The 27,594-nt window shown below is 41.4% G+C and overlaps 1 protein-coding gene across 1 annotated transcript in view; it reads right to left on the bottom strand.

Moving 5' to 3' along the window:
* ANO10 (anoctamin 10) overlaps positions 1–27,594 on the bottom strand; it is a 229,601-nt gene that overhangs the window by 40,948 nt on the left and 161,059 nt on the right. Inside the window, exon 12 of the mRNA XM_026016370.2 lies at positions 20,444–20,560. Within this exon, the coding sequence (XP_025872155.1) occupies positions 20,444–20,560 (117 nt within the window). The remainder of the gene's footprint in view (positions 1–20,443; positions 20,561–27,594) is intronic.

Genomic DNA, 27,594 nt, shown 5'->3' with positions numbered 1-27,594 from the left:
TCTTTGGGAAGGTGCAGACATGTGAAAATATGGAATCAGCAGGCAAGGGGTACAAGGCCACTCTTTCACTCACATCTACCACAAGTGAGGTACTACTGCAGGACACAGGTTGGTAAACCACCACCACAGGTGGTGACCCAAGGAGTCCTAAGAGAGCAGGAGAACATTTCCAGGAAGGTGAATTGGACAGAAAGAAGGGAGCCAGCAGAGTGAGGAGAATGTGCAGAGGCAAAACCACCTGAGGTGACCTAGGAAGCTGGTCACTTCCATGTGGCTGGGGGGAAGGGCTGGGCAGGGAGATGAAGCTGGAAACAGCCATGGTGAGGGGCCGGGGTTGCTCTGGAATGTGGACTGAAGGATTTTAGCAGGAGCATACCACAAAGTTACATTTGGAATCGGAAGAGTGAGCTGTGGTAGCAGAAGGGCAAGTGGATGGGACAGAGGAAGGGACAGTCAGGGGCTGCAGGAGCTGTCCTGGAAGAGAGAGTGAGGCCCCTTCACCGGTTCCTCAGCAATGTTTCACTACATGAGGACTGATACCATTTATGATGACAAGTTAAGGACCTGAATTTCTAAGCCTAGCAATGGAAACCTACAAACACGGCTTGTCACCTTAATGAGCAGTTCTTGGTCATAGAGAATCCTCAGATGATGTAAAAGAAGAATCTCAGTTCATCTAAACATGATTTATTAACATAGTTCATCTATTAATTATATCTTAGAGGCTTAAGCTATACTACTGTACTCTGTAGAATGATAATTTCTGTGCTTTTTAAAGTACCAAAAGAAAATAGAGACATAAGGGAAACCAGCAGGATATAGTGTGATTTTGAAAATGGGTTTGATTTTCAACTTAGTGCTTGCTCCTTTGAGGAATTCAAAGGTATAATTTAAGAGTTTGGCAACTGAAGAATTATAATCAGCACTTACAATTTCACCAAATATGTATCACTTCCAAATGTGCTCCTTTTATATCGCCCTATGTTCTAGTAGATGCACAGAAGGTGCATACAATGTTTGCTGAGTGAATGTGTGGAAGGCGCAGCTTGCAGTGGGCACCCCGCCCCAAGGCCAGCACTGGGTCACTCTCCCCATGGCTTTGTATCTTTACATTCTAGGTCCTGAGATTAGTGTAAAAGCTTTGTAGCTCTAGATATTTCTGACAAGTAATAAGATCTGTCCATGAATCTTTTCTTGCTTTCAAGGTGCCCTCACTGTGCACCATTCAACAGTGCCTGTGGAGGTGATCTGAACCCCTACATCACCACTACTGCTGCCCAAAGATCCTGCTTCCATTGAACAGGAATGGAAGTGGAGGAGTCTGTAAAGCCACAACATCTGGGAAAGAAAGGAAGTACATACTATTCTCACTTCCTTTATAGCCAAGCATCTGTATCTTTCAGAATCGTCCTTCCCAGATATTATAAAATGCAGTCTGTGTTACTTATCACTAATTACCGCAGGGAACAGGAGTGAATTTTACCAGTTAATTTTATTATACAATAAAAGAATCATTAAAACAACAAAAAACATTCAAAAGCATGTGTATATGACATTTCTAAATTATGAGTAAGTAAGATAAAGACCAACTAACCCATCTAATTTGTATTTCATGCTTGGGTTAATATGTTACCAAAATACTGGATTAAAAAAAAGCTCTATAAAGGTTCAATGTCTCTGTTTTAAGGGGAGTTTACTTTTTATATTACATTGGAATATTATTCTCTCTTTTTGCAGCATATTATTTCCAAAGATCCATCCTTTAGAAGGGAAACTAAGAAGGAGGAAGGAGTGATTTGAGTCCTTCATTTATGTTAAATGGGAAGCTGGGATGGTTTCTACCATGCTCATTGCTTTGAAAATGAACAATAAAATCTATTACATGAGATCATTTAGTTTTTCCCTCACAAAAATCTACTATATTTAACAGAAGCTGAGAGGAAGGTAAAACAAAGGGAATAAGAATGGTGCACAAAGTTGTTTATAACTGTATTTTACTAAGAAGTTGTTGCAAAAAGACTTTTCCTCTAGGTAATTTTATTTTTTTTAAGATTATTTATTTATTCATGAAAGACAGAGAAAGAGAGAGGCAGAGACACAGGCAAAGGGAGAAGCAGGCTCCATGCAGGGAGCCCGATGCGGGACTTGATCCCGGGACTCCAGGATCATGCCCTGGGCAGATGGCAGGCGCTAAACTGCTGAGCCACCCAGGGATCTCCCCTCTAGGTAATTTTAAATATATCCTATTATTGTCATTTAAAAATTTTATTTAAAAAATATTAAACTCTTCTCGCTGGGCTCATATCTGATTCTGCAGGACCAGAGTATTTGGATTCCATTACCTAGATTGTAATGGAACTTTTCATGACTACAATATTGTGAGTCTTTCTCTATTTATATTTTCTTAAAAAAAAAAAAAAGAAGATGATGTTCCAAGCTTACAGCATAGTAAACTACTCTGATGTGCTCTGGGAACCAGTGTGCCTTTTCAAGCAGGGTGCCATTTATATAATTGGCCAGAAGGTAATGTTACTAAGCCCATGTCCTACTTACCTCATCTAGCTGAACACTCAGAAAATCAAAATCCATGATCGCCTACTATATTTAGTTGCATGAGAAAATATACTTTGAATACAACAGTGCTATATTTGTGAAAAGAGAGGCTTTCTGTGAACATTTCCAGGTGCAGACTTTGACTCCAAGTAGTCTGAATAACTTTTCTCTGATAACTCTCAAATAGATGATGCTGTTCTGGGGCACCTGGGTGGCTCAGCAGTTAAACATCTGCCTTCAGCTCAGGTTATGATCCCAGGGTCGTAGGATCAAGTCCCACATTAGGGACTGCTTCTCCTTCTGCTTATGTCTCTGCCTCTATCTCTGTGTCTTTCAAGAATAAATCAAATTAAAAAAAAAAAAAAGATGATGCTGTTCTGGTAACGTGGCAAACAGAAGCTAACACCCTTCTCACAGTTTACCTGTATGAAAAGTTCCAGAACATCAGCATGACAAGGTCCTTCAGCTGGTATATGTACATTTTCGTATGTGTGCCCTGAAACCAAATTATGACCTCAACGATTATGTTTATAGCCGCGGACAACAAGTGTTCAGATTCTCCCATCTACTTGGAGGTAGCAACACTGTAGGGAGGTAGTTTCAGAACCCTGGACGGTATGACTAAAGTGCTTCCACTTCCCTGGAATCTACATTAACATGCAAAGAGAGGCACAGCCCACTCTAGGGCCACACTTAATACTGCCTTTAGTCCAGGGGCTTTCCTGTCCTAGAAACTTGCCTTCCCGTTTTGTTTGTACTCCATCAAAAGCAGATCCTGATTTTGACAATGGTTTTACAGCTGTGAGAGACCAAATGCAAATAAATGGCAGAGTGAGTGAATCCTCTGGAAGACCAGAGGCAGAATCCTCTGGAAGACCAGGAGAGTATTAGAGAAGGGGCGGTAATTTTGAAAAGACATTATCTGTTTCTTTGGCCCTCTGTTCCCTAATGGAATCAATGGAAATGAACTTGAAGTGCCTTGCAGAGTAGGCTGGCAAGAGCGCTTCCGCACAGCCCCGTTGGTGCTGCTTCTCTCTCTGGAGTGATGCCATCATCACAGTGCTTTGAACAGTGGAAAATTTATACTTTCGCTGCAAACAAGCAGATGGTTTCAAGTCTAATGGAGGACCATTTAAAGATGCCTCAGTCTGAATTTGGAGATCAGGAATGACTGCATCTTGGAGTTATTGTTTCCCAGAAAAATTAACTTCCAGGGGATTAGCTATGTGCTAACCAACCATTTCTCCCTGAGACTGCCACTGTGTTAATACATAATTAACCCACAAGAAATTCATTTTTTTCTCCCGACAGCTAATATGTTTGATTTGGACACCCCGTGTCTGTAGCCAGGATAGGCCCGAGTTCCAGAGAGCAAAGATCTCTGCATGCAGGTATGTAGGTATGTATTTTTAACAAACAATTCCAAATAACAGGGGTATCAGGACTGTCACAAGCTAATGTGCAATGGATTCCTGAAGCTAGGGATGAAAAACAGCCAGGTCCTATAACCAAATGTAAACGAAAATCAAACCCACTTCACTTTCCCACAATAGTAACAAGTCATTTCCATGTAACCACCTTCAACTAAAGGCTCATGGTTTCATAGGGGATCTAAGGAAGCCAAGGGGGTTGCTGGGTGACATGGAGCTTTAGACTGGTGGCAGATCAGAGATGCTGATGCAGATTGTTTTAAGAGAATGCAGAAAAGGAGGCAAAGAAAGGAGTGTCAAGATGCCTGGTGGTCTAGGGGCACCTGGGTACTCAGTCGGTTCAACATCTGACTCTTAGTTTTGGCTCAGGTCATGGTCTCAGTGTCATAAGATGACCCTGTTGGCCCTGTGTCAGGTTCCAAGCTGAGCAGGGAATCTGTTTCTCTTGCTCTTCCTCTCCCTCGGCCCCTCCCCTGCACACATGCATGTGCTCTCTAAAATAAATTAAAAAAAAAATATGCCTGGCTGGTCTCCACCATCCCAAGCATCACACTGGTGACGGCCCAGGACACAGCCAGTATGCTGGCAGTAAACCGGCTTCTTGGGAGCATCACCCACTTCCTGTACTCACTATCCCCAATCCAGAAAGGCTCTCCAGCACTGGAGTCAGCAGCTCATCTGAAAGCTAGTGCTGTCTAGACCTTAGGGCCTCTCCATTATAGTTAGAGCATGCTTTTTTTGATCAAATGAAAGAGACCATACAAATGGCAAACAATTATCTTTATTCCCTGCCTTGCTGGAACAATAAAAATTATGTGCACTATGATCTGAAGCAAAAGCTTTCCTATAGCAGAGCCATGAACAAAGCTTGCATTTAGGATCTGGCAGGAAGGACCTTCTGTTAGAGCTCTCAGTGGCTCAGCCTTTTGTTTCCTGTTTCTCCGACCCTACTTTGTACTTTTTCTCAGCCTCACTCTGTAGAGAGGCCTCTGGAGAAGTGTTCTCTTCCCTAGAGTGCATGCACTTCTTGGTACTGGTTGAGACAGCCCCTGGTCTGCCATCCGGTATGGTGAGTTAGTCATGAGTTGACCTTCAACAGAGGAGGACTGTTTTCTACAGGGGACAGCAAGTTAAGCTGCTGCTAGGACTGCATCACTGACAGCAGGGTCTGAATGAGGTCCATTCTCACCTCACCTGCCGTGTACCAGCCCACATGGGGCTGAGATGGGAGGGCCTGGAAGCCCCTTACCCCCTCACAAAGAGAGGGCTGCCTTCACCAGGGCAGTCATCCTTAACACAGCCTCCCAAGTAGGAATGCTGGCCTAGACCACAGACCCTAAGGCTTATGGCCATCCCAGGGGAGGGTCTGAGACCCCAGTGCTCTGAAGATTGGAAGGCAGAGACAGCAAGAAAAAACAGAGGGGTGCATGAGCATCTGCAAAGAAGAGAAAGTGGGATAATTTGCTGAAAGGAAGTGAAGCAAAAGAGGGAGAGAAAGAGAAACAGTAAAGAGCAACCCAGGCACAAAGATCGAAGGTTAAAAAGAAGGGTGTCTGGATAACATAAAATTCAAAGAACTGACATTCTGGGCATGCAGGCCTTTTCCTTTTTCGAAAAATATTTAAAAAGAAGGAAGAAATGTTGATGGGGAGTGGGGAGGAGGATATATAAGAAAAGTGCAACTGACACACGCACACAGATTCTACAGAATCCAACAGCAGAGCTCCATTCTAGCGTGAACTCTTGCCACTATCCCTACTAGAGACTATGCTCTAATTTGTTTCAGATCCACCACTTGTGAATTCTGCCACTGAATGAGCGAGTGTGAGCCCAAGAAGAACTATCCAACAGAGCCCCATCGTAATTTTTGAAGGGGACTTGACACCAGTTTTCATTTCCAGAAATTTATTTGAAATCAAAGTTAGTTCTGGTTGATTAGCCTTTCAAGATGACCTGTTCGGGGCTAAAATACAGCTTCATAATAACTATTATTAAGGAATCACAGGCTGGAGGGGATCTGAGGCAGTTCATTGCCTGAAAGTAGGTAAATCTCCAAAGTAGGAGTTCCTTTTCTTCTGTAAGACCTCCAAGGATGGAGTATTGCAAAGGAGTATTTTATCTCCCAATGGTCAAGTTCTTCGTTGCACCCAACAGAGAATTCTGTTGTATTTATACCCATCTGCTCTATGGTGGGAAATGGTGGGAAAGCTATAGGCTCAGAATCAGTTACCGGCCTGGAACTGACTACTGACTCACCCCGCGTGATTATTCCTGTCATTATACTCATTTCACAGAGGAAGTTTACTTAGTAGTGAAGCTGGGATATACCTGACTCCAAAAGCCATCATCTTAACACCGGGAACATGCAAACCATCCATCCTGTTCCTGCCCCATTTTACATCCTTAGAGAACCAAAGTGCTTCACTAAACGCCAATGTTTGGGTACAGACATAAAGATGACAATTCCTTAGCAAATTTCTCTGATGGTAACTGTTGAATCACACATCATTTTCACAGAAATGATTTGTGCACAGCTATCCTGAATAAAGTTTGAATAACCCAGACTGATGTTTTGGAAATTGTTTTCTACAACTTACTTAAAAAAAAAAAAAGTGAATTCATTAGTCCAAGAAGTAAAAAAAAAGCAACCTGGCTTTATTCTGCTTCTAATCAAAACAATATTTATCACATGTGAAAGGAGAGGCATTGGTGCTGTGTTTCCCAGACACTTGGCAGATCATTTTCTCTTGTGCCTGTGACTAAAACCAGACTTGAAAATTAAAAAGTATGTCTCTCATTTTTTTGAATGACAATTCAAACAAAAGAGACTGCAAATCTACCCACACAAACACTGCTTTAAGCAACCTGAATGAAAAACTGGAGAGAAATCTTGAGATCCATTTACAAATAAGAGATTTTATTCCAAATTGGCTTGTAAGAGAGATCAAGAATTTAAAGTTATAGCCCTGATAACACAGTTACCTGGTGGACACTTGATCTGAAAGGTCAGCCTCCAATACAAAAATAAAATAAAAACTCAAAAGTTTATGAGAAAAAAAATCATTTTCTAATACAAAATTAAACGGGTTTTTGGAAGGAAAAAGAAAACGGAAGGTGATCTACTTTGGAATTGAATTTCATAATCCAGGACATTTCACCAGGCCTGGTATTTCATTCTTTGTTCTCCCACCATTTTCTTCACCTATACACATCATTTCATCTTGCTTGTAAATGGCATTGCCAAGGACATCTGGTAAAATGCACGAGGTGTTCAAAATCCAACACGAAATCATATTCCATGGTTCTCCTGGGGAACTACAGGAGCAGAATAATTGAGACCCATTCTCTGAATCCAACTCATCAACTACTCTGGGGGAGGTGAGTACATGTGGTCAATGTAAGGGATCAAAAGGCAAGTTATTTCAAATATCCATTTCATGTACCTACCAATCAACACATTATTTATATCACCAATTAAAACTCTTTCAGGGTGATTTCCGATTTCAAAGGGATTTTATTTTATTTTTTAAAAAGGTTTTATTTATTTATTCATGAGGGACAGAGAGAGAGAGGGAGAGGGGGGCAGAGACACAGGGAGAGGGAGAAGCAGGCTCCATGCAGGGAGCCTGACATGGGACTCGATCCCAGGTCTCCAGGATCACACCCTGGGCTGAAGGCGGTGCTAAACCTCTGAGCCACCCAGGCTGCCCTCAAAGGGATTTTAAAGGAAAGTTAAACTCACTGTTTTAAAACATACTATGTACCAACTACTGTGGTAGCTATTTTTATATGGTGAATTGTATTTTATTTAATATCAAATTCTGTTTCTTTTTTTTTTTTCAAAAAGATTTGTTTATTGTTTTAGAGGAATAGAGAAAGAGAGAGAAAGAGAGAGAGAATGCAGTGGGAGGGGCAGAGGGAAAGAGGAGAATCTCAAGCAGACTCCCCAGTGAGTGCATAACCCAACGACGGGCTCGATCCCATGACCCTAAGATCATGACCTGGGCCAAAACCAAATCTTTCTTAAGCATGAAAGAGGTAGTATAGGAAGGAAGGAAGAACATTGGGCCAGGAGCCAGATTCTGGACCTGACTGCCTCTGTCTGACCATTTTAACTTTCAGAGTCTCTGTCTTCTCATCTATAAAATCCAACAGTGAAACCTGCCAGGCTGATTCTCATAGGCTGTGTAAGAATTAATTAAGCTTAATGGATTTGTAAGTGCTCTGGTGAAAGCAGTGCTCAGTAAGAATGTAAACAGCAAGCACTGCTGTATTCCAGACCACAGTGAGGTAGGACTCTGCAGATTTCTGAGCAATGCTCCAACCCCTAGGAATGACTAATTCTATAGTCCATAGCATAAAGAGGTATAAAGAAGTAGAAAGGCCTCCAGGATGGCTTAACAAGAACAATGGTATCAAAGTCCAAAGAACTATCTTGCATGTTAAGTTGGAGTTAGTAAGGTTGTAAAGAATTGGAAAGCTTAGGCAAATAGTTAAATCTTTACTGCTTGCTATTTATGCAGGAAGGGGAAGCCAAGAGAACACAGGACTTCAGAGCCAGAGACCTGGGTATGCCGGGTAGGCTTTGTGATTTTGTGATGGTCTGGTTTTAGACAAATTACTTAACAGTTTTTTTCTTTTTCCTTTTTTTCCCCTTTTAACTTACTACACAAAAGTAGAGAGAATAATGTAATGATTCCCATGTATCTATCTACCACTTAGCCTCAACAATTATCACCTCATAGTCAAACTTGATTCATCCAGCCTCCTTTTCCTGGATAACTGGTGCATTAGTTATCTATTACCATTTAACAAATTACTCTGAAATTTCAAATTCATGGCTTAAAACCACCTGCATTTATTTCCATGCTTTCTGTTGGTGAGGAATTTGGAAGCAGCCAGGTGGCTCTGGCTCAGGGCCTCCAGTGAAAGTGCAGTCAGGAGGAAGGCAGGGGCTACAGGCATCTGGAGGCCTGACTAGGCTAAGAGCTGGGGATGACAAATGATGGCCCTGAGGCCAAATCTAGCCCACTCCCTGTGTTTATAAATAAAGTTCTATTGAATACATCCTCTTCCTTTCATTTATATATTGCCTATGGCTGTCTTTGGACAACAACAGCAGAATTGAGTGGTTCTGATAGAGACTGTATGGCTTCCACACCTTAGCATTTACTACCTGATGTTTCACAGAAAATGTCTGCCGACTGCAGAATCTGTTTCCAAGATGGCTCACTCACTTGGCTGTTGGCAGTAGGTCACGTTTCTAGTCATGTGGGCCTCTCCATTGGCTGCTTGCGTGCTGGTTCACAACCTTGGGGTTCTCTGGGTGAAATCTGAAACTGACCCCATACATAGAAGGGAGGGAGAGACCAAAGAGGCAGGACACTTCAGGTTGGCAGGTGGCAGGTTTGACAAGCAAGGAAGATGATGGGGGAGGCTTGTCTTGGGTGGCCAAGAGATGAGTAGGATGGTCAGGTCTCCACACCTGACCTCCAGAATCTTACATTTATACAGAGACCTGAAGAGGGTTCAGTTGCATGTATAGTCCAGACAGTCTCAACACCAACTCTCTCAAGGCTGTGTCCCTGAAATGGCTCTTTAGTGTGGGAATGGTGGGCAGAGCATACATTCCAAGGATGGAGGAGGAGTTTCCTACTGCCTAGATCAACCAGCAGTCAGATCTCCTTGACCCCCTCCAACTTGGAGTGTCCTCACAACATGGCAGCTAGTTTCCCAAGAGCACATGATTCAAAAGGGAGAAGATGACAGAAGCCATGTTTATTACTTATATTTTACGACCTAGACTCAGAAGAGATATACCAACATTCTATAGTATCCTATTGGGATGGGATGTCACAAGGATATAAGTACTTGGGAGGCAGGGATCATTGGGGACCATCTTGGAAGCTAACAACCACAGTTAGTGATCCTTTCCTTAATCTATAAAGTTGGGGTTTGGGACAGGATTGAGAATTTTTTCCTTTAACATTTGACAATTACATGATGTAGGGAATTTCTGATAATTTATATTTTTATGCTTTGGTCACAGGATGTATTCAATATTTGTTGAATTTTAATATCCATATTTTACTTTTGACTCATATATGAATTCACCATAATTTACTATTTACATTCTTAGAGCCATTGTTAATGTAATTATTTTCCTTTATCTAGGCAGTATTTCAAAAAGTTCCTAAATCCAAACATTTGTTTTCTGTATTCTATTCTTAGAAGACAGAGACAAATCTGTGCTGTTCTTAAGGATTTATTTTAAAGTCTGACTTTTCTAAACTACCAATCACTGTATTTTCAGCCCAATCTCTCAGGTTTACATTCATTGCATGATATAATAGTCCATCATATTCCTGAGGTTCTGTAGCAGTATAAATCAATGGAAAACAATACCATTTATTATATTAAGTATTTTCTACTTCAGCAATTTACTAGTAGTTAAAAATAAAAGTTAAAAAAAAATCTGTGGTTTCCTGACATAGCAAATACTCAATAATGGTTTCCCAAATTCCAAATATAATGTGCAGGAGATAATTTCCAAGTCAAAAGACTAGAATTCGGTTGTAGAGAAAGGCACAAAGAGATGGGGCTTTGATTCTGGTGATGTTCATTTAATTACTGACTTACTCATTCAACAAATATAAATCCTGTGTCTGGAGTAATCCTGTCTCTAAGAAACTTCTAGTCTGGTGGTCACACACAAATATCTTTGACCTTGGTGAGCCAACAATATAACCTTTAATATCCTAGAATATATGGTTAAAAAAAAGTAAATAGCTGCATTCATAACAGCCCAGGCATTTTCCTGGAAAAGAAAAGCCTGCTCTGACATTCATATATGAGTCAAAATTACTCTAGTATGGACTCTGAGATTAGAACTCTTAGAACTTATAGTATCTTCCTCTTAAAATACATAGTTTTGATGAGCGAAAGAGGGATTCTCATGATGGAACACAGAGTAATGTACAGAATTACTGAATCACTATATTGTATACCTGAAACTCATATAACACCCTATGTTAATTATGCCAGAAATAAAAAAATATATAAAGTTTCAAGCATTCTGAAATCTCTAATTTGTTATAAAGTGAACTTTTTTTCTATACAAATCCAGACACATTTCAATGACCAATGTGATCCCGGTCCAAAGCACAGGGTGTCACTCCCATGGTATGGTATTGTGAACTTGAGGCCCTTCTGTACAGAACGGAACTGTGCTTCCAAGCCCCTTCTGCCCACACTGTTTCTGGCTTACTCACATGCTGGCTTGGAAAATGTTAAATTTTATTCTGTTTCATGGCTTATTCAGTAATTTCCACAAGTAAAAATAAATCTGGTTCTGATTTGGCTATGTTTCTTGCATCTGGGAAAATAATTAAGATACACAAATTTAAATTTTTGCTTAGAAAACCAGGGGAATGAGATAAGTAACTATTTCTATGGATTGTTTACTAGGAAAGACAAAAATGATCAGAGGCTTTCTAGAGTTTTAGTGAAGCATCTTTAGTGTCTATAAGACGTGGTGTACTTTACAGCATTTTTTCTCTAGCGAGAACAGAAAATGCAGGGGGAAAAGATGTGTACACATCAGTGGTAAGGAGAGGACTGTTCCAGAGTCTGAGTTTTACAAGTAAAAACTACTTTAGAATTTTATCTGGCTTGATTTGGGCTTATCTTACCATCTTCTGGGAGCCATGACTGTTATTGCTATCAACCACAGTCCATCTTTTTGACAAAAATAGAATTTGGGCTTTATCAAGGCTAGGTATGGGGACCTGTTAAAGGGCTCGGATGCAATTCCTCAGAGTGCGTTCCCTTCCCTAGTGATCCCAGAAAGGCATATGACCTAACTGTTTCCATTTTTGTCAGAGTACCTATTTTAAGATTCCTCTTTTCTTGTCCAAGGACATCACTTGTCATTTACTTAATATATTAGCTTCTGAACTATGTATGAGTCAACAAACTTAGTTTGATGAGGTGGAGGTTTATTCAGAGTGTTCTGGGCATCAGGCACTGTGCCAGATGAGGGGACACAGGAGTAAAGACCCACCTGGCCAAGTGCAGCAGGGGATTGCACAGTCGTCTGCACCAATGGATGGAGTGCTCCCCCTTGAAGGTGAGGGGTGTGATGCTGAGGGCAGAGGGGAGGCACGGGGTGTAGGTTTAGTTATGAATTAGCAAGAGTCCTTGGGAACCCAGGAGCAGTGCATCCTGCCACACCAGAAAGGAGAGGAAGAGCAACAACAGAGGGGCTGAAGGGCCACACAGAGCCAGTATTCGTTCAAGCAGTAATCACCTGTGAAGAAGCAGCATGCATGGACTGGAGAGGAATCAACCGCACAGGCTAAGGGACCCTAGGCCAAGAACCACTCAGAGGAGTCCCTGCACACACAGAGGCTTAGAGCAATGCCTGGCTCATATGACCACCTACTGCATGCCAGCCTTACTACCTCTCTGGCTCTTATTACTGCCCAGCTGTGTGCAGGCCACGAAAACAGGGGGGACTGCTCCAAGAGTGGAGCTGCCACTAGCCACCTGATCTGGTATCATGGCACCATTTTCCCCCAAATCACTTCCCAGCTCACCCACTGATATAGGATACCCAAGTACAAGGTAGTCCTTGGCCAGCCCAGCTCCCTGAACTGGCCAGCTTCATGCTGTGTCTTCTACACAACATCTCACTCTGACCATAATTGGTAGGCACCACTGCCCAGGGCCTTGTGTTGGGGAGATGACAACATAAGAGAAAGGGAGAGGTCATCTCAGAGGGGCCATCCCAAGTCTCAAAGCACCACAGCTTACCAGGCTGGGACGTGGCTTGGGGCCCTGGAACATGGACCATCCCTCCCCAAGAACTAAGGTTCCAGCACCGTCTGCCACTAGCTTCCTTGGAAGCCAATTCTCTCTCTGGACTCATTTTCTTCTGAACCACATATTGGCAAACTAGCTTGTGACTATATATCCAATAGTCAAATGCTTTAGCACCTTTGTTCCAGACTGTGAAACTTTTAACTTTCCCTTAAAAATGTTTATTTATCTACCACAACCTGAGAGCACAGATGCAGGGAAGAGAAGTTCAGAGAAGTTCAGAGGTAAATGCTGGAAATGGATTAAATATACCTAACCCTAAGAAACAAAGACATTACTGAAGGCCCCAGCCCAGATGGCCCAGCCTGGCAAGGGTCCCACACCTGATTTGAGGCCCTTGAGGGCTATAATTAGCACTGTGGTGTCTTCTTAAAGCCCTTATCTTATTCTTCCTGACTGATTTCTGAGGCTGTTATCTTTCTCAAAAGCTGCGTTTGGACCTAGCACTCTGGATTCTGTAGGTGCTTGGCTCTGGGATGGCTGGCTGCCCCGAGGCCAGGGAAAGTGGGGACTGTACTGAAGATGCAGTATCCTTGTGCTCCAAGACACTGAGTGACTCCTTTCTAATTTTAATCAAATCTCAAAATTATCAAGTATTGAATAAATCAATTTGAAAAGAAATAAAAGGGCATCTCTAGGATGATATTTACCATCTAGAATTCTTTGCAAAGGTCTCACCAACTGAAGCCTAATTCTTTGAAAATGCCCTCTGCTAAGCAAACAATTTTATTTTCCCCAGTTTGCCTCTCACCTTCAAGTACATCTAACTTGCCTATATATTTAGAAATGCTATAGTTTCCTATCTGCTACAGAAGGAGCTGCTCTCACTGCGTCTCCTTTCCTCTGTCTCCTCCCATCACAGCTGTGAGGAACGTGGACCAACAGAGCACTGCTCCAAATGGGCTCCAGGGCTCCTGCATTAAAACCAGTGCTGGGGGGCACTTGGGTAGTTCAGTTGATTAAGCATCTGACTTCAGTTTGGGTCATGGTCCTAGAGTCCTAGGATTGAGTCCCTGCTCAGCAGGGAGGCTGCTTCTCCCTCTGCCTCTGCCTGCCACTCTGTGTGCTTATGCTCTCTCTCTCATTCTCTGTCAAATGAGTAAATGAAATCTTAAACAACAACAACAATAGTGCTGTGCAAAAATGTAGATTTCTGGGCCTTTCATTTCATAAAACAGAACACTGAAGTGCAAAGAGACTACCTGCCTCATTTATGGCCCAGACTTCAATTGTTCTTGGCACTCAACTGCCTGTGCTCGGGATCTATGTTTGCTGGGGACTGAGGATTAGGGGTGAGGAGTTTGGAGCAACAGGAAGGGCTTTTTAAATGAGGGTGCCTGTGCCCCACCTTAGATCTAGGGAATCCAACTCTTCAGGTGTGGGGTCCAGGCACATGTATTTTTCAAAAGTTCTACATTCAAGATGCACAGTTTAAGAACTGCCTGATGACTTAAAATTTTCAGTAATGTTTTGTCGATATAATAGGAACTTGAAAAGTAGTGATTCAAATGCAAATTAAACATAATATACTAATTATTCATAAGTAATAATTTCTATTGACAGATTTACTGTCAATTTCTGGTCACTAAACAGTGAAAATCTCAGGGGATAGGCTAGGCGCCAATGAGGTTTATTTCTAACTGTCTTTAAGAACTCCATTTTGACCTGGGCCCACCAACTGACCAGAGGACCCTGCAGAAGCTCTCTCTGCCTCTGATACATGGGAATAGCCCAGTGATTTGAGGCTCTACTTATTTACAAAGCCTATAGTTAAATGTCAGATTAAAGAAAAATTCTATATCCTAGAAAAGTCATTAATAGTTCAGTAAGTAGACTGAAGACATGTCAGTTAATCTGGGTTTTTGAAAAGTACTAAGTGGTTGACCTTTCATCTCTAGGATCTTCTGGACAGTGAGATGACACAGGCAATGTAATAAAAAAATCTTTGCTTCGACTAACAACAACACAAACTTGCGTGGCCCAAGCAGCAGGGCCAATCATGCAACTAAGCCATGGACCAGCAAGAAGGAACAGGAGACAGGCATCTGGCACAGGCTCTTCCATCCAGCTTTTACTCTGGACCTGTTATTCTTAGATTATACTTTTAACAAAAAAGTAGTGGAGAGAGGAATGCTTTTACTTGGTTTGCAGTTCAAGACCCTCGGAAACCTTGAGCACAGCACTCATCACTGTCTACAGCCCACTGCATGGAGCAGATGCATTTGAGCTGCACATGCACAGATTTAAAATCAACTTTAGTGCAAGAGAGCTATGACAAGCTAGAATGCCCTGTTTGAAGGCATTGGTAAATATGAGTCAAAACCTGCTGGACATTTCTGTCCCTCCAGAATCTTAACAGCAAAATCAGCACCAAAATCACGTTCTCTTAGAAGGTGATATTAATCAGAGAATCACACCTATGTCTTCGGAAGAAAAAAGCCCAAACAGACTTCAAATCTTTTAGATTTTCTTCTTCTTTTAAACTTTTATTTATTTATTTTTTATTTAAGTAGGCTCCATGCCCACTGTGGAGCCCAATGTGGGGCTTGAACTCATGACCCTGAGATCAAGATCTGTGCTGAGATCGAGTGTCAGGTGTTTAGCCAGCTGAGCCACCCACGTGTCCTGGATTTTTTTTTCCTCTTTTAAAATAATATGAGACAGGGAGGGGTACCTGGCTGGCTCAGTCAGTAGAACATGCAACTCTTGATCTCAGGGTGGGTTCAAGCCCCATGTTGGGCATAAAGCTTACTTTTATTCATTCATAAACAAACAAACAAACAAACAAACAAAATAACATGAAACATGAGACAAAATTTTGGTTAGTTCTTTATTTTTCAATGATGATGTGTATTAATAAATTCTGCCTTTGAATTAGGGCTTTGCTTTGTTGTTAGGTAGAGCATATCTGAAGACAGAGGAAGCCAGGAGCTAAGATGACCTGAGAGATCATTTAGCCATGTCCACAGTAAACATTCACACCTATGAGCACCCTCAAAGCAAATATAACAGCTCTGCAGCAGGACTTCCAGGTAAATGTATTTAGTAAGAGAAGACATGTTAATATCCAACATCATCACACACCACAGACCCTTTGCTTTTTAGACAAATACATGACAACGTGAAATCCTGAGTGAGAGGAAAGCCTTAGTAGCATGAAGCAGGATCTCACCGTGACATGGAGTTCAGGTACGTACACATGGCCAGGGAGTTGCCTGCCCCAATCTATGAAACCTCACTAGAAATGCAATCGATGCATTTACCAAATTTTTTTGATTTACCAAAATTCTTCCAAAGACAATGCCATTCAATTAAAACATGTTTTTGCTTCCATACCTCCTAAAATTTTGGGGTGCTACCTGCCATCCCACACACCATAAATTAAGTAACTGTAAAAATGTATTTGCAAACTTACTATAGATATTGCATATTTGCATACTACAAATACTAAAAACAAGCTATTAGACCATTCTTTTAAAGATGTCCGAGAAATTCTATGAAATACCATAGAATGGTGGGTATTGCATCTGTGTGATCCCATCATCACCTATTTAAAAAGTAGGAGAAGGGCAGCCTGGGTGGCTCAGCGATTCAGCGCCACCTTCAGCCCAGGGCATGATCCTGGAGACCCGGGATCGAGTCCCACATCGGGCTCCTTGCATGGAGCCTGCTTCTCCCTCTGCCTGTTTCTCTGCCTCTCTCTCTCTCTGTCTTTCATGAGTAAATAAATAAAATCTTTAAAAATAAAAAAATAAAAATAAAAATTTTAAACTTAAAAACATTTCCTGTGACTTTGAGTCTCACTATAAGTGTTTAAAATTTTCTTCTAGACCAACTGGTCATTACAGTTATAATTGGGGCATACATGATAAAAATTACGTAAATATAACATACATATTGATAAGCAATTATTGGACATACATTCCTGGAAACATTTTGGAAATGTGTCTTTTAAGGAGATGGATTTGGTTTTGGCAAGTGGGTGGCTGGGGTGCCTTTATAGAAGGCACCCTATAGTGCCTGACACCTCAATGTTGTAAGGTTCTCTTAGCTGTGAGGCTTTCACCCTGGGGACAAGACACAGGGTAGGGTTCAAGACAGTGAGGGGTGCCTTCCTCCTGCTAAGCAGGGGAGGACAACCGTAGAAGAGAGCTGGTGTGGCACAGGACAGCCAGGAGGGACCACAGGGCACCTGGGCTTCCGACAACTACATTTTAGGAAAGAAGATGCACATAATTTGGGGATCAGAACATTGAGGACCTTATAATTGTCTGTGCCCATGGGCTCCTCACAAGTTTAAGGAAACTGGCTATGGGGAAAGACTGTGTTCTGCCCCTCACCTCTATGATTTTAGCCTTTCCTTTAAATAGGAGCTGAGCAAGTACTCTGAAATACTGAGCAGGGTGCCAAATTCAGGTTAGTCTGCCCTCAGCCTTGGTCTCACCCTGACCTCACCCGAGGCCCACTGAGGACAAATCCCACTTTGCCTCAGATAACCTCTGGGTTTCCACATTCGATTCATGCCCTCAAACTTGGTGTGTAAAATATTTATTATATAAAGTAAATTTTACTCTGAAAATTTCACCTAATGTTTAAATTTTTTTTTCTAAGGGAAAAACCAAAGCATATGAATATCTGTATAAAGAGTAAGGAAGAAGGAGGAAGGGTGTGTGAAGAATGCGTTCAGGGGAGCCTGAAAATGGCATTAGGGAATTTAAGGAACTATTCCAACCACCAACATGAGGGAAGACTTTATTCCTCATTTACTTATATGAGTGTTTCAAATGCAGAAAAGCATAAAGGTAACAAATGGCAAATCATCCCCCTCCCAGAGAATTCCTGTTGCTCTTAAATAAGTAGTACGTGTGCACGGTCAGAAAATTCACACTGTATGTGAAAAGAGATATCCTCATTTTTCCTCAAAGGTAGCTACTACTCAGGGTTTCCCAGAAGCCCTTCTAGGGAAAACAAATGCACGTTTGCATTCACCCATTTCTCGTCCATTCCTTCTCTTCTTCAAAATTTAACTCAAACTTGTTCTGCATCCTGCTCTCTCCACTTAATAAAATAGCAAATACACACTCACGCATGCAGCTTTGTGCACATGCATGCACATGACACACACGCCGGCACAAAAGAGATCTTTTTAAAGAGCAGGTTCATAGAATGTTCTCATGTGCAGCCATTATCATATGATAATTATTTTAAACTGTTTCCTACTGAGTTTAGTTGTGTCTGGGTTCTTGCTGTACTTCATTTCTATGCTTTGACAACCTTACTGTGGTCCACTTTGCAGTTACAACCATCACCCTAGCAAGAGTAATTCTGGTTGGGGGTAATCTAAATTTTGATTCAACTGCCTTCTAGAAAGGGTGGGCCAATTTACAATTCTGTCAAGTATAGAAAAGTGTCCATTTCCCCACACCCAGTGGGAACAGGTTATCAACCACCATTTGCCAATAGGGTGAGTGAGTAAAATGTCATGTTTCGCTGTTTGAACTTTTTTTTTTTTCTTTTTTTTTTCGCTGTTTGAACTTATATTTCTTTAATGGTGAGTGAGGTTGAACACTTCTTCCTATGTTATGCTTTGATTCTGGCTTCTCTTTTTTAATGGATTTATCAAAATGCTGCTTGAATTAAAGATCTTAACCATTTTTCTTATGTTGCAAGTGTTTCCCCAGTTTCCAATTTATCTTTTGAGGGTTTTTCTTTTGTCATATAGAAGCTTTAAATTGTTGTGCTTTTCATATCTCTTACCTATCTGAATTTTGCAGGAGGGTGGTGGCAAGAGGCACGTTAAAAATGAGGTAAAATAAAGTATAATATTTTTCCCAAATAATTGTTTGTCATCAGACCATGTAACAAACAATCCTCCTTTTTCCCCATTACCACAGAGTGTTAATTTTACCATAAACTAAAGTCCCAGTTTTATTTGGGTCCATTTACAGACTTTCTGCTCTATTCCACTGATCTATTTCTTCCCTAATTCAGAATGGATTTAATTACTATAACTATTGTATTATTCAGAATACATTTTAATATCTGGCAGAGCTGGAGGCCTCATTTTTCTCCTTTTTCAGAAATCTCCTTGCTATTCTCAAATGTTTATTTCTATATATTTGAACTGGCATCACATTTTCACAAGACTGAATCTTTTGGTCCTAGCAGAGTTTTAAAAATATTCTTTACCTAGATTACCCATATTGTTTTTATAAGTTATTACCTAAAGGATTTCTATTTTGGCTTTTTTGGTAAATGGAAATTTTTTTTTCAACAGTATTTTCAAATGGCCATTATGTCTTATGAAAGGAAATAATTTTAGATAAACCTTCGAACCTACCTCCTTACCAAGTTTTCCTATTGCTTCCAGTAACTTACCTTACCTGGTGATTTTTAGATTTATAACCTTATCATCTTCAAGGGGTGATAGATCTGCCTGCTCCAGGTTACTTGACCTTCTTACTTATTCCTCTTGTAAAACTGCTTTGGTCAGCCGACCCCGCACAATGCGAAGCATCAGTGGTGGGAATAGGTTTGCTGACACTGCTGTGAGTGCTTCTGGTGCCTCACTGGGGAGCATGATACTCAGATTTTGATTTAAGATACACATACACTGCCTAGAACTTGCCCTGCACCTCAGAAACTGAACCTCAGTAATGTAGCCTTCCCACTGCTGTGCCCTGCTGGGTGACCCACGCTTCTCCCTCTTCGCAGTACTCTTACCACAAGTACTATCCTGGGGACACTTCCAATCATGGGTACATTCTGCTCCAGCATGGGGACTCCCATCTCTTGTACTATCTTGGCGCCCTTGCTTCTATCAGAGGGTCAGTTGGGGGTCCTCCTTGCAATTTTTTCCTCCCACCTCCCCAGATATAAAAGGAAACATTCCTATATAAGGTGGCTTGGGAGCCTGATGGACTATGTAGGTCAGAACCCAGGTCCTGGATGCAGAGCTTGTCGCATCAAATGATACTTCTCCCTGGTTTGATTCCTAGGTATCTATCACTGGAGAGAACTAGCTCTGGGCATGGAGGAATCTCTGTCTTCCTACCCACACTCTGCTATAAGTAGAAAGTCAAAATGAATTATCTCCAGCATCATCTCTAGTAGAATGTGGAAACCCCTGGGAAGAAGTTTCTACTTTCATAGCATTTTTGCTGCTTTTGCCCACACTTTCTCGTTCTCCCTCATTCCATGCAAGATATTATGCACAATTCTATTTACTCACTTCTCCTTACTTAATGTTTCTGTAGAAGGCAGGCTTAGAAACTGTGGGGGCTGCCCTAGGATGATTCTTGGAAATCCCTGTCTTGTTCTTTTGCTGAATGTTAGGTCTATTTTTTTTTTTTTAACATTGCTCAAATACTTTTGTTTTGCTTAGTTTAGTTCTTTAAATCTATTCATTGCTCATATTATTAGGATCTTGTTTTGTTATACCATCCTAAACTGGAGTCTTCTGTATTTATTTAAGCTAGTAACTTCAAGGCTGAAGGAGATGCTGAGAGTGAGTCCTCTAAATTATGGCCCCTGGCATTTGCTAAAAAAATATACTGATTTTCAGGACAAGTTGCCCTTACCTGATGCTTGAGTGCTTCCAAAGACTCAAACTCCAATCTGGCCAGTTTCATCTGGATATGCCGTGGTTTGTCAGGGATGGCAAATGCAAGTATAAACTTTAAAGCCAGGAGTACATGCTGAAAATAAGAAAGACTATATGTTGATATGGCACATTAGACCACATGTGCAATGAAACAAAATAGTACCTAAGCAATCTGTGATTCTTCTCATGAATCTTGGGTAATTTCCCGTGATGTATCAGAGATCAACCAGGCCCAAGAGTTACATTTAACGCACCCCACTGTGGCCCACTCAATAACTACCATCTTACTTTGCTTTACTCTTTTAAAATCAGTATTCCCTTAAATTGGTATCATATGCTACTTTTAGTGTTTTATAGAAAAATGAAAGTTATTCTGAAAAGTCTTTCACAAAATGTTTTTTTTCCTACCTGTGTCTAATTTCCCAAAGTATCTCAGCATATGACATGGGCAGACTCTTTGCCTAGTAACATCTTCCCTGTGCTATGCTACCTGGATGAAATGTATATCATTTTAAATACCAGGTGCCTTGAATCCTCTACATCCCCAAAAGTGCCTGGTGTGGTTTCTTTCTGATAATCAATAAATATGGATGAATTGGTTGGCTATAAATATAATATCTTACCCTGCTGACTCTGTTTACTATAGGGCCAGTACACAGAAATAGAGTGTATCCATTAGAACATGTGAAGCTTAGAACCCTTCTACACTAAAATCATACAGAGGTTCTCTATACCATAATGATATAAGGTTTATAATTACGCTTTTTTTCTCTGCAAAACCGAGTAAGCCAAAGGGACCTCAAATGTATGGCCTTGACCTACTGATGCTTTTGCAATTCTAGTATCATCTTGTGATCCAGGATCAACACCCACACAAGTCTGAACGATGAAAAGAATTTGATGATAGCATGAATTACTAAATATTAAAAGCTGTGAGATGATTTTTAAAGGTAAGAATTAAAAGATATTTCGAAAATCAGTGAAGGAACTAGAACAACCTCTAAGAAATGTTACATTGAATTATTGACAGAAAAAGGGGACAGCTTAAAAAAAACTAAATGAACCCCTTACTGTGGTATTTTCTTTTTTTTTTAATTTTTATTTATTTATGATAGTCACACAGAGAGAGAGACAGAGAGAGGCAGAGACATAGGCAGAGGGAGAAGCAGGCTCCATGCACCGGGAGCCCGACGTGGGATTCGATCCCAGGTCTCCAGGATCGCGCCCTGGGCCAAAGGCAGGCGCCAAACCACTGTGCCACCCAGGGATCCCACTGTGGCATTTTCAAAAGGAGGATGAAGTGCGAATACCACATGGGTATCTTCTGGGAGAAGCATGAAATCATGAAGGAAATCACCATCATGCCAGAACAATCAATAATTTAATTCAAAAGCCTGAAAATGGGCAGAGCCCCAGGGCAGGCCAGGCACTCTAGGTATTAACAAGAGATCTGGAGTGAGCCAGGGCCAGGTGGTCTCCACCACAGTGTGACTGCTCTGACCAAAGACACCTGGAAGGTACTGATTAAGCATCTACAGTGTGAAAACTAGTAGATAACAGCATGGATGAGGTGACATCATCTGTTTTAAGTCTGAACTAATTGAGTTAAACGAACAGGAAACTGGATAAAATCTACAAACAACAAACAACTCAAAAAAGGTATGCTGAAAAAAAAAAAAGGTATGCTGTATCTTTATTGCATTCTATTGGGAGTACTGACATTTAATTTTATGTAAGACTTAACCTCTTCAGTGCAAATACTAGACAAGAAATGAACAAATGAACAGATGAAAAGAAATCTTCCACATTTTCCAAAATAGGGTGTTCCCAAACTTCCAGAACCCTACCATGAGTCAGGTCACTGGCTTCTCTCCATCTCTCCCAACAAATCTGTACCCATTTTTTCTTCTTTGGAGTCTTGGAGGGAACAAGGGAGAAAAAAGACACTGCTGAGATCTTCCCTTGGATACAAGGTGCCTATAAGATGTGTCACCTCTCCTTTGGGAACTGGGACCAGTTACTGGGAAACCAAGCAAGGCTGCTACAGACCTCAATGCTCATATGTGCCATACAAAATGTTCATAGCCCTCATGAATTAAAAATATTGGTGTTTATTAGACAAGATCGGTTAAAATAGGAAATCATTTTAACATAGTTAAAACACTTCCATAGCAATAAGTTTTTATGAGTAGCTCTGTAGTTTGTTTTCCTAAAATATTTTATACTGATTTTTTTTTAAGATTTTACTTATTTATTCATGAGAGACACAGAGAGAAAGAGGCAGGGACATAGGCAGTGGGAGAGGCAGGCTCCATGCATGGAGCTGGATGTGGGACTTAATCCTGGGACTCCAGGATCAGGCCCTGAGCCAAAGACAGAGGTTCAACCACTGAGCCACCCAGGCGTCCCTACATTAAATGTTTTTAAAGGCCTGTATGTAGAGAAATCCATTTCTTTTGAACTGTATTTGCAAAATAGGTTCCTAATAGACCTTCTTATTTTTAAGCTTTTAAATTCCCACTGAACACCTTCAGGGTTATGCTCCTTGAAGAGTTCCACACAAACCACACAGCTGAATATTTTTCTTTTTTCTTTTTTTTTAATAAATCAATTTTTTATTGGTGTTCAATTTACCAACATACAGAATAACACACAGTGCTCATCCCGTCAAGTGTCCCCCTCAGTGCCTGTCACCCATTCACCCCCACCCCCCGCCCTCCTCCCCTTCCACCACCCCTAGTTTGTTTCCCAGAGTTAGGAGTCTTTATGTTCTGTCTCCCTTTCTGATATTTCCCACACATTTCTTCTCCCTTCCCTTATATTCCCTTTCACTATTATTTATATTCCCCAAATGAATGAGAACATACACTGTTTGTCCTTCTCTGATTGACTTACTTCACTCAGCATAATACCCTCCAGTTCTATCCACGTTGAAGCAAATGGTGGGTATTTGTCCTTTCTAATGGCTGAGTAATATTCCATTGTATACATAGACCATATCTTCTTTATCCATTCATCTTTCGATGGACACCGAGGCTCCTTTCACAGTTTGGCTATTGTGGACATTGCTGCTAGAAACATCGGGGTGCAGGTGTCCCGGCGTTTCATTCCACACAGCTGAATATTCCTTAGCTTGCTACTAGCACCATAAAAGCCAGAGGGAAGTCCATCCTCTCACATTTATCAGTGTCTAGTGTGCTAGGCATGGGCCACATGTCGAAGGATTCTATAATGAACGAGATCATGTTCTGGCACACAGTGTAGAGGAGGACATGATTATAGGCCATCCCCTAATGCCATGTGTGATTGGTACTGCCCACTATACACAGGACAAGGAACTGCTAGTTATCCCAGTTTGCATGAATTTTAAGAGGATTTTCTGAAGAAAGTATGTTTGAGCAGAGACATTCAGATGAGGAGTTGGCTAGGAAAGGGGAGGAGCATTCCCAGAGAGAGAACAAATGCACCAAAGGATGGTGGGGTTGAGGAGAGAGGGCCTATGGGGGCACCCAGGAACTGGATGACACAGAAGCTGAGTGAGGAGGCACTGGAGGTACCAACACAGGAATGATGGGCTCAGATTTGTCCATTTGTGGCACAGAGAGTGGACAAGTGCGGAGGCTACAGAAGCACAGGCAGGTCAGCAGGGCAAGCTGATGTGTGTGAGATCAATGAGATGGAGCTTCCAGGAATGAATGGAGGGTTCACCAGCAGAGGACCAGACAGGCCTCCATGGCTCCTCCATGATGATGTGCACAGAATGAGGAGCAGGCTGGAGGGAGAAGGTCTACGTGGGCGATGGACTTTTAGGTGTCTAAGTAGAGATGCTCAACAGGCTCTGGGGTAGAGAGGCCTCACATTCATGACAGGGCTTGGGGCAAACGTCTGGGAGTCTGGGGTATGTGCATAAGTGGCACATAATGTCATGGGAATGGGTGAGACTCACAGGGATGCACAGTGAGGGAGAAAAGATGAGATGAAGCAAGAAGATGGCACAGGACAGAACTGGAGGAACGTAACAGGTGTGATGAACAGAGGGAGAGGTCGGAAATGTAGCTTGAGAAGCAGCACATGGAGGAAGGCAAAAATCTGGGAGGTTCTGGGGCTACAGAAGCAAAAGGAAGAGAAAGAAGCCACTCAAGGTGGGCACTGGAAGGTCAAGTATGTGGAGGCTGGGGAGAAGCTTTTGGTAATTGGTGGGAGTGTTTTCAGCTGAGTGGAAGTCACAGAAGTAAGACAAAGTGGGCTGAGAAGGGCCTGGGAAGCAAGGCTGGAGAAAGGTGGACCACAAACAGGGTTCAGAAAGTGGAAGGAGGAAGAGTAAAAACTGAGGTAGTAGCTGGAAGGGAGACCTGGCCTAGCCAGGTGTTTTGGTTTAAAAGTCTAAGCCTTGAATGGCAAAAGGTGAAGACCCTGGAAGGAAAAGTCTAGGGCATGGACCAGGCCACCGTGCAAGGCAGGGTCTTCACCATGGTCAAGTGTGACATTGTCACACTGAGGGGGAGTCGACCTGGGGAAACAAAGGCATTGGGGGCACTGATTTTAAAGAAGAGAAGAATTTAAAAGAAATTTATTGTTCAGAATATGCAACGCAGATTTAAAATGAGGAAGGACAGGTGAGAATCCCACAGTGTTCCCATTTTTCTTTTAGAGACCTAATCTTAAACCATCACTAAGTATCCTTTCCTCGAAACAGATCCTCCTAATCTTTGGCAGAAAAAAAAAAAAAGTGTCTTAAGAAGCAAAAAAAAAAAAAAAAAAAAAGCCAATTTTATTAACTAGATTTAGAAGAAAATATATCAGCATCTTGGCAATGGTTTTCTTTGGATAGTTGGCAATACAGGCAATCTCTTTATCTTTAGGCTCTAACAAACACGCATTACTTTTTTTTCCCCAACATTTTTTTTTTTCAGTTTTTAATTCCAGTTAACATCAGTGTTATATTAGTTTCAGGTGTACAATACAGTGATTCAACACTTTCATACAACACTCTGTGCTCATCACAAGTGCCCTCCTTAATCCCCATCACCTTACCCATCCTTTCACCCACCCCTTCCCTCTGGTGACCATTAGTTCTCTATAGTTGAGTGTTTCTTGGTTTGTCTTTTTTCCCTCCTTTGCTCATTTGTTTTGTTTCTTATATTCCACATATGAGTGAGATCATATGATATTTGTCTTTCTCTGGCTGACTTATTTCGCTTAGCATCATACTCTTTAGCTCTGTGTTGTTGCAAATGGCAAGATTTCATTCTTTTTCATGGCTGAATGACAGTCCATTGTATGTATATACCACATCTTTATCCATTCATTCATCAATGGACACTTGGCCTTGCTCTATAAATAATGCTGCTGTAATAATAGTGGTGCATGTCATGCATTACTTTTATAATGGGGGAAAGCACTTCTGTGAGAAAGAACACAAGGATTCCCCACAGTTAGAGAAGGTCATTGAGAAGACATGACCACTAGTGGACCTGTGAGCTGGACCTAGGTAACTGGAGGCTGCTCACCTTTCCCCCCGTCCTTGGAAAGTGAGAATGAGGCTTGCCTTTTCTGCTTCCAGAAGCTGCTACAAGGACACAGCCTTGAGATGGTGGTGTGGTACTGAGAACACCTGCACGGTATCCACGTCTGAACCCACTTAAGGCCTCGCTATAAACTTTTAAGATGTTGTGGGCAGGTGCAGGGATCCATTCGTCTTGCTGCCGCCCAAGACAAGCCTCGTATGTAAGTTCTCTTCACTATTAAACCTGCTGCCCACCAATGTGGAGTGGCCAGTCCCTTTCTTCCATCTCTCCCTGCCCTCCGCACTCAGGGGCCAGCTCAGATTTTACCCAGGAAGCTCTTCAGAGGGCTGTGATTCAACACTCACTTAAATGTATTACATCTGCCAAAGTTCCTTACCCCACCTCACTGTAACTGCCATATGTCCAGTAAACAGACCAAAACAGGATAACTTGCAGCCCAGGAAGTCTGGCTTTCAATATGAGGTCCAAGAATAAAAGAAGTTGGTGAAGGCTGTCACTTTGCATTCATTCATTCTGCAAATATGTAGAGCACTTACAGCCAGACTGTCTAGATGGTAGCCTTCTTCCACCACTTCCTTCCCTCCTCAAATCTTCTATCACACTGATCCAACCCCTCACCCCATACCACTCTGTGACACTCCCCAGAAGTTCCACCAATTTCAGGTTTATTGGTTTAACATACCCCTGGGAAGGTGAAGGAGCATTACCATTCACCAGTAACTGTCAATTAATTCAATTAGTTGGTGCTAGCAAACTCTGTCCTCCACCCATCTCCAATACTCTTGAGTGCTCACAAGTAGTGGGGAAATGTCACAGCAGCTTCAGGAGTGGGGTACTGGCTTTGAGGAAGAGAAGTAAAGAGGAGAAGAAAGGAAATAACATTGGCTCGATGCTCAGGAAAGGATAAATTAGACATCCATCTTCCACCGCCTTCTCTTTACTGGTCTCTTTTAGTCAGGATCCAGGGTTCAAGTTGATGGGTTAAGTATGCTTTTTTTTTTTTATTAAAAAAAAAGTTTAAAAAAATTTTAATTTAAATTAAAAAAAATTTTTAAGTACGCTTTTGTGGGCCAGCCTGGAAACCTAAATAACAGTTACAGTACCATGTTTCAAAAAAAAAAATAAATTTTTAAAATGTTGTTTATATTTTCCCTACAGCAAATCTGTTTCAAGGCTGGGAACTGTTTTATGCTAACTGAACTGAGAAAAAAAAATTGTAAGAGGCATTTTAGCTATTTCTACTTGTTTTCATAAATAAAAGTGAACCTAAGACAAAATGTGAATCTAGTCAGATTTGAAGAAAAACATATTAAAAGATGAATAGTTGGGTTGGCTTTTCATAGCCTGTCTATGAAAGGAGAAGACTTTTTATGGGCATGATTGTGATTCTTCTTTCATTGACAATCTTTTAAAGTAAAGCTCACAAAATTTTATCCAAAGTAAAGAAGAAAAAAAAAAAAACAGTGGGGGGTGGGTGGAAGATGGGCAGAATTTTAAAAGTAATAAATACAAAGAAGTTGGCTTCCCATAACAATATGCTTCAAGTAATGATTATAGGGTGTCTTTAGAAAGAAGAAAAGGACAAGACCAGAGAAAATTA

The sequence above is a fragment of the Vulpes vulpes genome, chromosome 11 (genome assembly GCF_048418805.1).
Source record: "Vulpes vulpes isolate BD-2025 chromosome 11, VulVul3, whole genome shotgun sequence".
NCBI classification, from domain to species: Eukaryota; Metazoa; Chordata; class Mammalia; order Carnivora; family Canidae; genus Vulpes; species Vulpes vulpes.
Note: the sequence above shows the minus strand (reverse complement) of the source record. Positions and strands in the feature narration are given on the sequence as shown.